The sequence below is a fragment of the Fusarium falciforme genome, chromosome 1, assembly GCF_026873545.1.
Source record: "Fusarium falciforme chromosome 1, complete sequence".
NCBI lineage: Eukaryota > Fungi > Ascomycota > Sordariomycetes > Hypocreales > Nectriaceae > Fusarium > Fusarium falciforme.
Genome location: NC_070544.1, coordinates 6,542,991 through 6,556,460, shown reverse-complemented (window position 1 = coordinate 6,556,460; position 13,470 = coordinate 6,542,991). Strand labels below are relative to the sequence as shown.

The 13,470-nt window shown below is 53.9% G+C and overlaps 3 protein-coding genes across 3 annotated transcripts; all 3 read right to left on the bottom strand.

Moving 5' to 3' along the window:
- Positions 1-1,001: 1,001 nt before the first annotated feature.
- On the bottom strand, positions 1,002-5,263 carry NCS54_00189300 (Hypothetical protein; the record flags this gene model as incomplete). The annotated part of the gene is made up of 4 exons (XM_053147508.1): positions 1,002-1,676; positions 2,152-3,033; positions 3,080-4,525; positions 4,595-5,263. 4 exons carry the CDS (start codon positions 5,261-5,263, stop codon positions 1,002-1,004), a joined length of 3,672 nt encoding a protein of 1,223 aa, XP_053003483.1.
- A 2,094-nt stretch (positions 5,264-7,357) lies between these two features.
- NCS54_00189200 (Hypothetical protein) lies at positions 7,358-8,672 on the bottom strand (the record flags this gene model as incomplete). Its single annotated transcript, XM_053147507.1, has 3 exons — positions 7,358-7,927; positions 7,979-8,332; positions 8,385-8,672. 3 exons carry the CDS (start codon positions 8,670-8,672, stop codon positions 7,358-7,360), a joined length of 1,212 nt encoding a protein of 403 aa, XP_053003482.1.
- Positions 8,673-9,697: 1,025 nt separating this feature from the next.
- Positions 9,698-12,064, bottom strand: NCS54_00189100 (G-patch domain-containing protein; the record flags this gene model as incomplete). Its single annotated transcript, XM_053147506.1, has 1 exon — positions 9,698-12,064. One exon carries the CDS (start codon positions 12,062-12,064, stop codon positions 9,698-9,700), a length of 2,367 nt encoding a protein of 788 aa, XP_053003481.1.
- Positions 12,065-13,470: the final 1,406 nt, after the last annotated feature.

Here is a 13,470-nt window from a genome sequence, read left to right as displayed (position 1 = left end):
CTGACGCTTTAATTCCGTTTTGCTTACCGGATTGCATGGTATGTCAGCTTTCCCCCTGCTTCTAGGTTCCCTCATCCGGATACATCTTTCATCCCCTGCATTAAGAACGAAATCCTCCCTTCCTTTGTTCTTCCTCCTTCACTCCCAAATCACCAGATAACAACATCATGCCAATCATCTCGTATTCATATGAATAAACTTTAAACCTCAAACACATCCCACTGCTCGCTTTCTCAATCACCGACAAGGCATCGTCTCAAGTTGGGTTGATCCCCTCCTCCTACAGGGATGCCCTCTCGGCTACAAGCGAAATGGGACTGGGCCGCACACGTGCCTGCTAGTGCTCACCTCGAACAAAATGAAATTCCCCATCCTGTGCTTACTGTAGAACATGATTCGCAAGCCCTGCGTCAGCTCAACAGGCAGGTAGGGCAACAGTGTGTGCGCTGTCAGAGAACAACCGCTCACTTATGGAGACGGGAACGAACGGAAACGTTTGCGGTGAGATTTTAGATCTGCCGGGCGCTTAGCTTAATGATCCGTCACTTCTCTAGGCGACTGTTTAAATTAAATTTCACTCTTACGCGTTTATACGGATGCTGCGCGGTTGTGAATCTCGCGTGCCTGGGGCTGAGTCTCTCCAGACGTCAGATGCAGCCATCTTGACTTGCGGGGGATAAGACAGGGATAGCCTCGTTGGAATACCACGTCTATAGCGAGGTTGGTAAGCCAGGCCTCATCTCTCACAGGGATCAACATGCATCAACGCTTTCACCTTCAGCCAACTCGGCCGTCAGATTCACCAGCAACAGCCTCACGTCTCTCAATGCATCAATTCTACGTACAGCGTATCCCTACCCAGAACATCCCCATGTAATCGTACAGCAGCTCCCATCATTATGACCCTCGGATTCTTGAACCAGAAACCCTACCTACAATCCCGTCCCGTCCGTGTCTATGCCCTTCCTCCCGCGTAATCTGGTATCGTAGTCCTTCCTTGCCTAAACCACAACCTCGTCGTCATCGTCGGGGTCCTCGATGCTCGTCCTTCGCTTAGCTTCCTTGACTTCCACTGCCTTGCTCACACCCTCACCCGTCTTGTCATCGCCATTGTCGTCATCGTCGTTGGCTGCTGACTTGCTTCCCTCCTTCTCCTTCTCTGCCTTGGAGAGCCCAAACGGCCAGAGACCGCTGAGCCCCCTCGTTGAGCCCTCCTTTGCCGGGTTCACAGCCAGCGGCCTAAAGACCATCCTCTTCTCGTTGTCCTCGCCAGTCCGGTCGTCTTCTGCCATGGCAAAGTCTCCAAACTCATCGTCATCGTCGTCGTCGCGCTCATCGTCAGATTCGTTACCATCAAGTTTGCCTCCCCGGTCTCTCACAACGTCCCGCCACCATGCTCCCTTTCCTAGGGCCTGCTGGTCGTCATCGTCGAAATCCTCTTCCGTATCCGCAAAGGGATCCGTGGGGTTGTCGTCGTCATCATCGTCATCGTTACTTAGGTTGCCCGATGATTGTGCCTGGCTGTTCTTCTGGTGCATCGCCAACCGCGCTGCCAGTTGCAGCCGAGCTCGAGAAGGGGGGATGTTCAGCGGCGGAGGAGGTGGAGGAGGAGGAGGGATCGATGGCGGCTCCATCGATCCAGCCGAGTTGTTCAGGGGGTCCGTATAGGCTCGGAACTATGAGTCTTGGTCAGTATAACGCCCTTTAGTTATCAACGACACTAGAGAAGGTGAGCCTGGCATCGGCATGGGCATCCGTGAAAACTCTGACATCGCAGCATCATCCCCCATTCCATTTCTTTCCTCTCCTTAGCAACATGCAAATCCTAACACTTGTCTCCGTTGCCAATAACTCTATACATAACCCAGCTTCTGCAATCCCTTACATGACAGCTCTGCCTTCTCCACCCGTCCACCTAGTCTAGTAACCCACAACGCCTGGTATCATATCTCAAAATCTTGCCGTCGTCAACAGTCTCATGAGCTCCTCAACTTCAATGTCCTCGAGTGTCTCGAGGTCGTCGAGAGTTGGCTCGTCATGATTGTGCATGCCTTGCGAAGGCACTCGAGTCCTTGTGCGTGGCCGATTGAGTGTCCCCCAACAGGATGGGCCCTCCTAGGGGTTTCCTGCTGGCTTTGAAACATGCTCAACCTGCTCAGCATGCGGATCTTCTGAGTCGTGCCCTCCATCCCCGTGTAACGGAGCCCCAGAGTTACTCCAATCCGCAGGTGAAGTCATTGTAACGTCCAGTCGGTCATCATCGTCCGGAGAATCCGCTCGCATAGGCTCAGGAGAACCCATGATCACATCTTCAGGGGAGTCCACTATGCCAGGATATCCAGGGATGCCCCCTTCGCCAAAGCCTTCAGCAGAAACACCACTCACCTCAGAATTGACATCTTCCTCGTCTCCATCTCCGTCTTCGTCTTCCTCGTCACTACTGCTGCCAAAGCCAGACATCAACGTGCCGGCGCTGATGGTAAAGGGTCCGATCCCGTTCCCACTGTCCTGGCTCAGCTCGATACCGCCGTTGAGACCGGCCTCGGCCAGGGCACTGGAGCCGGCGCCCGAGTTTCCACCCAGACCGGACAGTCCCACGCCACCAAGGTTGCCGCCCATGGCCCGGTTGCCCATAGCGACCTCTGGCCGGACGCCGCCGAGGATGGCATTATCCCTCTCGCGGGTTTCGGCGAGCGCCCCCTCCACATAGTTGATCCATTCCTGGCTCATAACTCGGTCAAGGACCGTTTCCGAGAGCAGTTCCGGAGGGTGCCGCTCAGTGAACTTAACAACCTCCTCGGCAATCAGCGTGAGGTGACCCATGTAGCCCATTCGGGTCTTGGTCTTGGCCTGAGACTCGTCACTAGCCTGCTGGCCGTTGATGATGGCACTTGTAATATCGGCCGCCTCAAACAGAGACACGGCCAGGTTGGGGTTGAACCCACGGTCCATGGGACCGTTAAAGACCTGCTGGACAATATCGTACACAACGTTGTGCAGGAAGTTGTTCCAGGGGTATGCAAAGAAGAAAGACTATATGGGTCAGTACAAGCTCAGAGATAGAACGAGTAAGGCTTACAAGAATAGTTGGTACAACGCGATACTCGACAAACTGCATCTTCAAAAAGTCTCCAACAACGGGGTCAATGCCAGCATCCTGCTCAGCGGGCTGCTCCCCAGCTGTATCGTCCCCAGTTTGCTCCTTCTTGGCCTCAGTAATGGATTCATCCGCTAGGGCGCGTTGAGACTGAGCTTCAGCCACCTGAGGGGGTCGGTCAGCGCCAGACTCAGGCGCGGGAGGAGCCGAGAAGAGGGGCGCGGGGAGATCCTCAGGGTGAGGCGAGAAGCTCCGGGGTTTGGGCTCGTCCTTTGCCGACGCATCAGTCGGCTCAGGCTTGGTATCGGGCTCAGAGGGAGCCGGGGTGAGCATCACCGAAGAGTCAGAAGCTTCGTCCTTGGCAGCTGCGTCGGTATCTTGCGTCTTTGGATCCTCTGACTTTCCACTTGCTTCCTTTGTTTCGGGCTTCTCAGTCGACTCAGCCTCGGCCGGCTCTTCAGTTGCAGGCTCAGGAGCTTTGGGCTTTGTAGGTGACAAGGGCGCAACAACCAGATCAGGCTCGTCGAAACGAGTATCCTTGGTCTTGTCTGTTTCGGCGCCTGGTCGAGTAGGGCTGAGTGGCTCGTCCACGAAATCGTCCTCATCCTTACCAGAGAACGAGGTGGTGGAAACAGGGGGAATGTCAACCTCAGCCTTGACGAACTCATGAGAAGTATCCTCGCTCATCTCCTTACTGGGCTCAACCTCCTCAAAGCCATCATCATCTGCGTTCGTAACCTCCAGGCGTCTGCCTTCCTCGGGTGCGGCTCGTCGCATAGTCAAGTCGTCGGTAGAAGGGTCCTCCTCCTTCAACGGGCCAAGCTTGCCCTCGGACCGTAGACGTTGTCGCTCAGTATCGCGGGTAGCAATCAACTCCTCCGAGCCCGGCTCGTTGAGCAGACCCATGTTACTACAATGCAATAACTCGGCCATGAGTTCGCACGTCTTGAAGCGGTCGAAGCCGAGCGGTTCCAGCTTGGCACCAAACGTAGAGTTAATCTTGTCCTTCTGTGAAGGAACGTCCATGATCAAGCTCATGAACTTGGGCACGTTCTCGGCAAACAAGCGGAGAAGTGTGCCCAGATAGATTGGGTCACGACTAGAGGGCACAGCACTAGCCTCAGTGCCCATGTCCGGATCATAGTCAGAGTTGTTCTTTCGAATCACCTCGATTATGATGCCAACACCGACGGTAAGAGGGTTGCCACCGCCGAGCATGTAGCCGATGAGCTGCTCGATGCATGGTTTGGACACGAGCTGACGAGTAAGCTCGTTGGGTCCGATGCACTGCTGCTCGTTCTGGGAAGCATTCGCCGAGATGGTGATGATGGCCTTGATGAAGTCACCAGCAGCCGTCTGGACAACCCAGTTGTTCTCGGGGCTTAGGCAGGAGAGGAGGGTCGGGATGATGTCTTTGGAGTACAGCCACTATGTGTGAGAATAAAAGTTAGCGCAGTTCATTCAGAGAATCGGTCCTATCAAAGTGGGTGCGCATACCTCAACAACACCCTGGCCACCCTCATTACGGTCCAAGGCAATAATCTTGAGCAAGAGGTCCATGATCATGGGGCACTCGACATGCCTCAGCAGGTTGGGGACGGCATCTGACAGGCTCATCAAGAGCTCCATCATGTCCTCGGTCTTCTTCTCAAACAGAGACTCATTGACCTTGGTGAAGTAGCTGGCCTGGAGGGGGTCGAGCGGGGCAGGGCGGGACAAGAACTTCCAGAAATCGCGTATCAATTGGCGGTTCTCGGCCAGGGCCTCATAGATGGACCAGGTATCGGAGCTGAGAATCTCGCAGGCCACAAAGGCGTAGCGGTTGCGCTTCTTTTCCTGCTCCTCCTCGTCATCGTTGCCGGGGTCGGTGGCGCGGGAGGATGCGCGCGATCGCGAGAAGGGCAGCAGGCGGTTCTTGGCCTTGTCTTCCTCGTCGGCGGGCTCCTCGGGGGTCTCGACCGTCTCCAGCTTGGGAGCGACGACGTACTCGAGGAGGTTCTCGAGGACATTGTCGCCGCGCAGGTATTCGATGAGCTTGGAGTTGTGCTGCTTGAGCTCCTGGATCAGGTCGCTCTCGTCGAGCAGCTCCTCGAGGGTAAAGTCGGGCTTGTCGAGGATGGTGTCGATGGTGGATATGTTGGCGTAACCGCCAAACCTCCAAAACATGGTGACGAAGGTATGCCGCGGCGCCGGACTCGCAGCACCGGGGCGTTGGGCGTGAGGGTTGAAAGATGGATGTGGAGGTGAGGATCGAAATGGATCATGTAATCAGGACGAAGTCGGGCATGCGGGCTCGCGGTGGTGTTGAGCGGGAGCGGGTCGGCGGGTGGAGGGCCAGTCAGAGTCCTAGATAGACAGGATACCTAGCCAAACAGCGGCGGCGGGCGGAGGATTTAGGGGCGGAATCGAAGGTTATGCGATGGATGGACGAGAGGCGCTGCTTCAGTGGCATTCCCGGAATGCGTAGAGGCGCAAGGAGAGGACGTCGGTATCGCTCAAGGAGAGAGAGAGGCCGTGTCGCACCAAGAATCAGATGGCAATAGGCGACCAGCCAGAGCGGAGGGAGGGTAGAAGAGAAGGTGGTGGTGGTGGTGCGGTGATGTCAGGCTCTCACGGCGAGAGAGAGGAGCTGGCTGCTGACTCTGACTGACCTGAGGGGGAGGATGAGAGAGGGTTAGCGAGCGGCAGCGGCAGCGCGCCAACGACCTAACATCCACTGTGTGGCAGCAGCGCAGGACACGCACACCCGACGCACGCACACACACAAGGCAGAAACAAGAAAATCAACGGGTTCAATCCTAACCCAGAAGAGAGAAGGGTTCACACGCACGCGACACTGCGGCTGAGGGAAATTGGCACAGGACAGCTCAAGGACGGGGAGTTTGCGGCGGCTGCAGCGGTTGGCTGGCTGGTAGATGGCTGCAGCAGAGCTGACGCCTCGTCTGAGCTTTGGCGGCCTCAGGCTGGTATTCTGATGAGCCGGGGAAACAATTATCTCTGTCGAAGGGCTCTGCTATCTTAGAATCATTCAGCTCCCTCATCACTCAGGCAGGCCGCTTGCGTGGACGAAACATCCAGCGTTTCCAAAAGCGTACACCGAAAACAGTAGCCGCCTTGTGCGCATCAGCCCAAACGCATGTGCGCCAGTGGGGGGAACGCTCGACTCGAGCAACTTATGGAGCCCTTGGGGCAAAAAGGGGGAACGACGACGACGCGAACGGCAAAGGCTGTAATTAACAGCTGCAGGTTTGAATTACAGACCAGCCGATAAACCCTAGATCGATCCTTTACCTGTGCATAACCGATGAACGAGGGTTTGTTTACAAGCTGTTGTTGTCGGTCGGGTCACACAAGTTGCCATGCCAGCTAAACACCAGAGCTGAAGCCGGTTCACGTGGTTGCGTCTTATCAACTGAGACAACCCAGGTTAGATGTCAGCTTGAACAATAACGAATGTCAGCAGGGTCCAGATAACAAAAGCTTTACTCGACGACATCACTAGAGAATAGTCACACTCAGCCATGGCCCAAGATCTAGCCAGATCTACTCCTGCACAACTCATCACACCAAACATCTATCCATCTACTCCCAGAAACGCCCCGTGTGCCCTCCATCTTCCCCGGTCCCGGCCATCTCATCACGGACCGCCTCGTTTCTCGTTCCATGCCCCCCCCAACCCTGGACTGCCACGTTTTTTCCCGTGTCCGCGCCTTCGCTGCAATCGACAGTGCTGAGTGGGCGCACGCGACAACCTGGATCTCGCATGGCGCCGTGCGTGTCTTACTCGAGAGTGATACTGTACCTCGGCACGGGTGATTTCTGCGACAGGATGGCGTTGGTGATTAAAGAATCATTCATCGGTTCTTTTAATAATGCTCTTCTGTTACCTTCAGCTAGTCAAGTCGCTTACCCTAGTCCCTGAAACACACCCAGCTCGACCAGCGGATCAGCCCTGAAGTTATCATGATCAGTATTACATGTTGGTTCAGGGTAAAAGCAAGAAAAGAGGCAACCATTCATCATGGTCGTCACTGTTTCACAGCATAATGCCATCCACATGTAGGGTTGTTGACCGTGCACTATATCATGCATTTCATCCTAGTAGGAAACTTCAATCCGATAGGACAACAAGCAGTTCTCAACATTCTAAAGAATACAGGTATAGAAATGTTTCTCTAAGAAGTAGAAGCCAAAGGTCCAACAAGCCCAACTTCAGCATCGTGTACCTACCAACACCTTTATCCAACTCCCCTGTCTAGCCTAACCAGCTTTGGACAGCTTACTTTCCGGAACTCCATTGAAAGCCAGCAAGTTGGGGCTTCCAGTTCCCCTATTAGCCACAACGTTCTTCGTACCCAGACTCTTGATCCTCTTGGTCACATCAGCCGGCGTCGGCAGCTTCTCCAGGGCCATCAGATACAGAGCCAGACCCGCGACATGAGGACAAGCCATGCTCGTCCCGCTGATGGTCTCTACCGCGGTGTCGCTCCCGATCCACGTGCTCACCACATCAACCCCCGCAGCAAAGATATCAACCACAGCGCCGTAATTGGACCAGCTGGCACGCACGTTGTTCCTGTCGACAGCAGCTACGGTGATGGCGTTGGGAGCCGAGGCTGGGGAGACGTCCCGGGCGTCTTTCTCTTCGTTGCCTGCTGCTACAACTGTGAGGATACCTGCGCGGTAGGCATTCTCGATGGCCGCGTTGAAAGCTGGGGAGCGTCCACCACCGAGGGACATGGAGACGACTGAGTTTTGGGCACGGCCGGGGGTGTTGGTGATGTTAGTGACGGCCCACTCGAAGCCGTCGAGGATCACATCCGTTGTCGACTGCTGACCTTAGCAAGGGGTCAAGATATGCCGAGGAGTAAGAAAACTTACCCCACTGTTGTGAAAGACCTTGACGGCAATCACACTGGCGTTCTTGGCGACACCAAACTCCCTGCTGGCGATGGTCCCCGCGCAGTGCGTTCCATGACCATTCGCGTCGACAAAATCAGTGTGAGGAAGAGCGTTGTATCCAAGATGAGCTCGCCCCTCAAACTGGGTATGGTTGCAGTTGACGCCAGTATCGAGAACGTACGCCCACGTGCCATTCCCGGAAGAGTTGTCGTAGCGATACTCGTGCCAGTTGGGAGTGCGATGCGAGATGGATCCAAGTCCCCAAGGTGCTGGCCTCTGAGTGACAATTTGCTGGTAGAGCTCAAACTTGCGGACTGGCTCGACGGCGATGACCTATTGATGTGAGACTACTACTGATCAAGCACCTCAAAGTGTGAAAACTTACATCATCACTGGCCTTGATCTCCTTGATAGTCTCCTTATCAAATTCACCAGAGTACCCCTTAAAGTTGTCGCTCCAGATCTTTTCGACACCATTCTCATCGCGGCGGTGCAGACTGCGCTTGTGAACGTGTTCGACCCACGAGAGATGGTTCTCGATCTGGACCTCGACGATCTTGGGCTTCAGGGTGATGATGTACTTGCCCTCGACGACATCAGGGTCTTTGGAACGGGGGCTTGGGGCGGCGAGGACCGCGGGGAGGAGGGCCAAGAGGAACTTGAGGGAGAGCATGTTGCTGATGTGAGAGAATGTGGTTGTTGTGATGCTGTTGGGAACTAATGATGATACTTGCTAGAAGAGACGAGGAACACACCCTTCTTATAGGATTATTGCCTTCATCATGAAATCTATCGAGGTCGAATATCTTGCAAGTTGACAGCATGAAGACTCCTTGTTAGAGGCCTCTTTCTCAAGCATCGTGTACACAAAATCTCCTCATGTCTCCGTTCAACTCGCACACCCGCGACGATCTCAATTACCCTCACCTACCAAAACAACACACGGCGACTCCGTCGTGGTATCTAAAACCTCACAGTTCGCGAATACTTCCATCATCTCATCAATGTTACACCCGCCTCAACATCACCTCTGAGTCTCCGGACCCGAACGACACGTTTTTCACGTCAGACGACAATTTCCACATGTGCATTTCCAATGCTGGATCTTGAGCAACAGAGAGAAAAACGAGACATGGATGTCAGAGTTGAGCTTGCACAGAGTTTCTATTCCTGCAGGTGTAGTTGACGCCACTCTTCTGAATATCGACAGCGCCAGTGTTGGACCAAAAAGCCACTGGCGTCGATCAGATTCGCTTATGAGAGTGACCGAGATGGGAAAGTTGAACAAGACAATGAGAAAGCAGAAATTTCCATGGAAGTTGGAGTTGAATCTGTCAGCTCTTGTTTACGCCATGTCTTGAGAGGCGTTGGTAAAGGGGCTTGTGGAAGCTGATGGCGAAGAACCCCTATTCCGCACCAACTCCTCGGACCAACCTCGTGTGTTGCCCCAATGTATCAGACAACAGGAGGCAAAGACTCGGACAAGTCGTTCTACGGAAATGCCGAAGCTGAGCAGAGTCAAGGCGTTGGCACTGAGACAGGAGACGAACAGCTGCGTGGATGATCAACCAGGCCCTCTCGGAGAACCCCTATTCCATATTCTATGACTTGGGCATAGTTCTACCAACATGATTGATACCACCGAGACAATGTTCCCATGTCCTCCTCGGCCCTGAAGCTAACGATGAGGACCGTCTATTATGCTCCTGCAACCGCCTTGGCCATCACCCGTAGTCCCTTGTCAAACTCGGACTTTACGGATCTCATCTCGGCGACCTCCTGGGGCAAAACACCCCTCCACCATCCATACCACTCGGCCACCTCGCTCAAGTCAGCCTCGTCGAGGGCGAGCCACTCCGTCAACTTCTTGTGCCACATGGGGAACAAGTGTTGCATGAGCACCTCGGCGATGACCCGTCTACCCAGCATGGGCGTCCACTTGAGGATTCCCGTCAGCACCGGCAGGTAAGGTTCCTGATCGGCAGGGTCCACGCGGAAATTCCGACGTAGGTACTTGCCCATGGACGGCAGGACGTGCGACATGACAAGCGGACGCCACTGGTCTCCAAGAACACCCTCCCAGTCAGTGAGCCCTGGGAAGAGGCCTCGCTCAAACTCCCATACATCGATGAGTTGTCTGAACTTTCTTCTGACATCGGCCACAAGGCCAGTGCCCTTGGGATCCAGATGATATGATGGCAAGTACTGAAGCCAGGGGAACAACCAAATATGCGGGAGATGGCTTTGACGCCTCTTCTTTGGGTTCCAATCCGACACTGCCGTCTCCAACTTTCGAGCGATGTTGTCGATGAACTGCGCGCGGATAAAGGGAGGTAGAAGATCATCCCAAGCCTCCAAGATGCTGAGCATGGGTGTTGGGTCAAGGACATCCCAAGAACGAACCGCAGCGAGGGCTTTGGGAAGCCAGTTCTTGTACATCATACTCTCGTATGGAGTTGTAGACTTGTGATGGCGGCGATAAACATCGTCTTCATTCACCGCCGATGACTGCCACTTGCCCAGAGATTGGTGGTCTGATTTTGTCGGCATAAATAGGGGTAGTAGGCCTTTGAGCTCTGAAGCGAACCGGGTAGGTTCCTTCAGAGGATCCCAATCTGCCTCCCGAAGGAACGGATGGATGGCTGCAACTGCGATGTCGGTGATCTCGGCGGTTGCGGCCTTGAGTTCGAGGGCTTTCTGTAGACAACTGATGACCTGGCCCCAGTCGGCTGTTGCAAGCTCTCCGTTGACAAGTTGTGAGAATACCTGCAACCTCTCAAAGTCTGACCGTAGATCGTCCATCTCTTGTTCCTTCTCCTTCAGCTCCAAGTCGATCCATGTCTTTCTCTCCTGCAAGCTCTTCCACTCGTCGGAAAAGGCTAAGAGATCGGCCTGAGCTCTCCTGACTAGCTTTTTTGCCTCGATAACCTCCGAAGACTCTGGTGTCGCCGTACCCGTAGTTGGTGTCATGATGCCGCTCGTTGATGTCAGCATCTTGCTACCCGGCCCTGTCATGTCGAGGATTGGGGCGAATGCATCTGGGATATGAAGGCCAGGGGCAGCGGCCTTGAGCTCTTCTGCAGTAAGGTACTTTGGTTTCTGACGTCGCGGCGTACTAGCTGCGCTGTCGAACGCAGCCCCAAGTGACTTGGCCTTTGCCTTCTTCCGTCTCTTCTTCTTTTCCTCCTCATCGGAATCAACCACAACTTCGCCCCGTAGCTGCGCTTGTCGCTTCTCCTCCTGACGCTCCTGTTCCGACTTTTCTTTGACAGCACCTAGACCTCTGCCTTGTGGACGAAGGTGTGCCTCGATGATGATATTTCGTCCCTGGCCCTCTTTACCCAGACCTTGCCCCTCCTTGTAACCCATCTTTGCCATCATTCGAGCACCAAAAGACTTGGGATTGACCTTTCCCTTGGCACCGAAGGCGCTCGGTTGAGGCTTGTTACGTGGCGTTGGAGAGCCATCGTTCTGTGGGTTTTTGAGCACCGGCTCGTTTGCAGAGGATGGAACAAAGCCCATGCCGAGGGGATTCTTTCCATCGAAACGGGTTCGAAAGGTCGGGAATGATGGCGCGTCGGCGCTCCCACTTCGACTCGAGTTCTGCGTATCGTCGTTGCGCCCGAAAGCTCTTGCTGCTCCAAATCCAAGTCCTACACCGCGCGCTTCTTCCTCGTCCTCGTCGTCATCTTCGTCCATGGCATTGCCTCCTAAAACTGGTCGGTTGTCTTCGGAATCTTCGTCTTGGGCATCTTCTTCTTTGTCGCTGCCCGCGCCCGTTGAAACAAAATTCATGCCTTTGTTCCTCAGGGTCGTCTTCTTCCATTTCCTAGCGGGGCCATCGTCCTCGCTGTCGGAGCCGAAGATACCCAGCGCTGCCTTTTCCTTGTTGTTGCCTCCAACGCGCCGCCGTTTTCGAGGGTTGAAGTCTCCAAAGTCGTTGTCGGCGTCGAGTCCAGGCGCGAGGTACTCATCTTCGGATTCAGACGCGGAGGAGGAGTATTCTGCGGCGGCGGCTTTGGTGAGTCGCGAGGGATCAAATGACGATCGCGCAGACCCGTCCATGGTGGGAATTTCGAAACAGAACGCCCGCGATGCTGGTGATATGTGTGTCTAGCGCGAAAGCGCACAATTAGTAGTGTTGAAGAAGGACCCGCGACGCGAAAGGCAGAAGCATCGGCCAAGCTTGAAGCTCAGACATGACGATGCTTGCCAGAAAATTCTTATCTTATCAATGCGCACGTGACTGCTGCCTGCCAGGTATCATCTCCATCACCAGCTTGAAGAGTACAATATTGGCTGATGACCAGTCATTACATGTTTTTCTCAATGCAGTATGAGAACTTCAATACTTGATAATCATATTTTTGCTTTGAAATACTGTTTCTCCATTTGCTTGTGCTTAGCATAACAGTCTTTGTGATATCCGTCAGCAGTGTGGCAATCACCAACATGGGCTGTCTGACAGCCAAGGGTCCCTGGTATTCGGATATGGGGCCTCATCAGCCACGTCAACACTCAGATGAATATCTTTGCCACGCAACTGAAAGCAGGGCGAGATGTAAGTATGAAACTTGCGGAATACTTGATTTGGTACAAATTGTAGACGTCATCCAAATCGTTCCTCGAAGCGTTCCGAAAGCTTTGTTGGTGTATGTGCAGCGTGGAGGAATGTTACACATGGGCAAAGTCGGTAATTGTGGCTGAGATTGAAGCGTTCAAGCTTTCACGTCTGCGGACATAAAATCATGTACTAGCAAGAGGATAAATGTCCAAGGCCGATGTTTCCTTGTTCTAGTCATGATCTCCTGTTCACATACGGACAGCATATCTCAAACATGATCAACTTGACATGAAGATTGTTGATGTTCGCTGACCCTTGCAACGGTGAGTGTGGCTGCGTCTGTTTCTGGGGCAATGGGCTAGATTGGGCGTCAATAAATGGTGTGCAACCGGAGGACAACACAACAGCCCCAATGGAGGGCAGCGATTTCGGGTCAGTGGCACCGCATTTTACTCGATTTAATATCTGATAGAACCCCTCCTTTCCCGAAACGAAACCTGCCATTGACTGTCACAACTCTTTTTGTTTTTCTCCGACAGCTTACTACGCATTTGCTGTCCATCCATCACAGTAGGTCCCCTTGACTCCCCATAATCTCCCGCTCCAAGCCCCTCAACCCCTGTTCATCAGGTGACAGGCGCTTGTTGACTTCCACTTCCTTCCCCTCCACTCCAACAAACGAAACAAGAGCCTCGCTCGTCCGTCTCGACAACAAGGATCCAATTCTGGCGATAGCTACAGTACCTGCTTGGTGCCCAGTAGTGTCAGACTGATCTGTTGCTCTTGGACCCTCTGTTTCTAGACTTGGACTTTTTCAAGTTCTTGGGTTCTTCTTGTGGCACCTTCCCGCATTCACTAACCGTCGCTGCCTCCTGCAGAAAGAACAAGGCAGTCGCTTTGTTTCCTC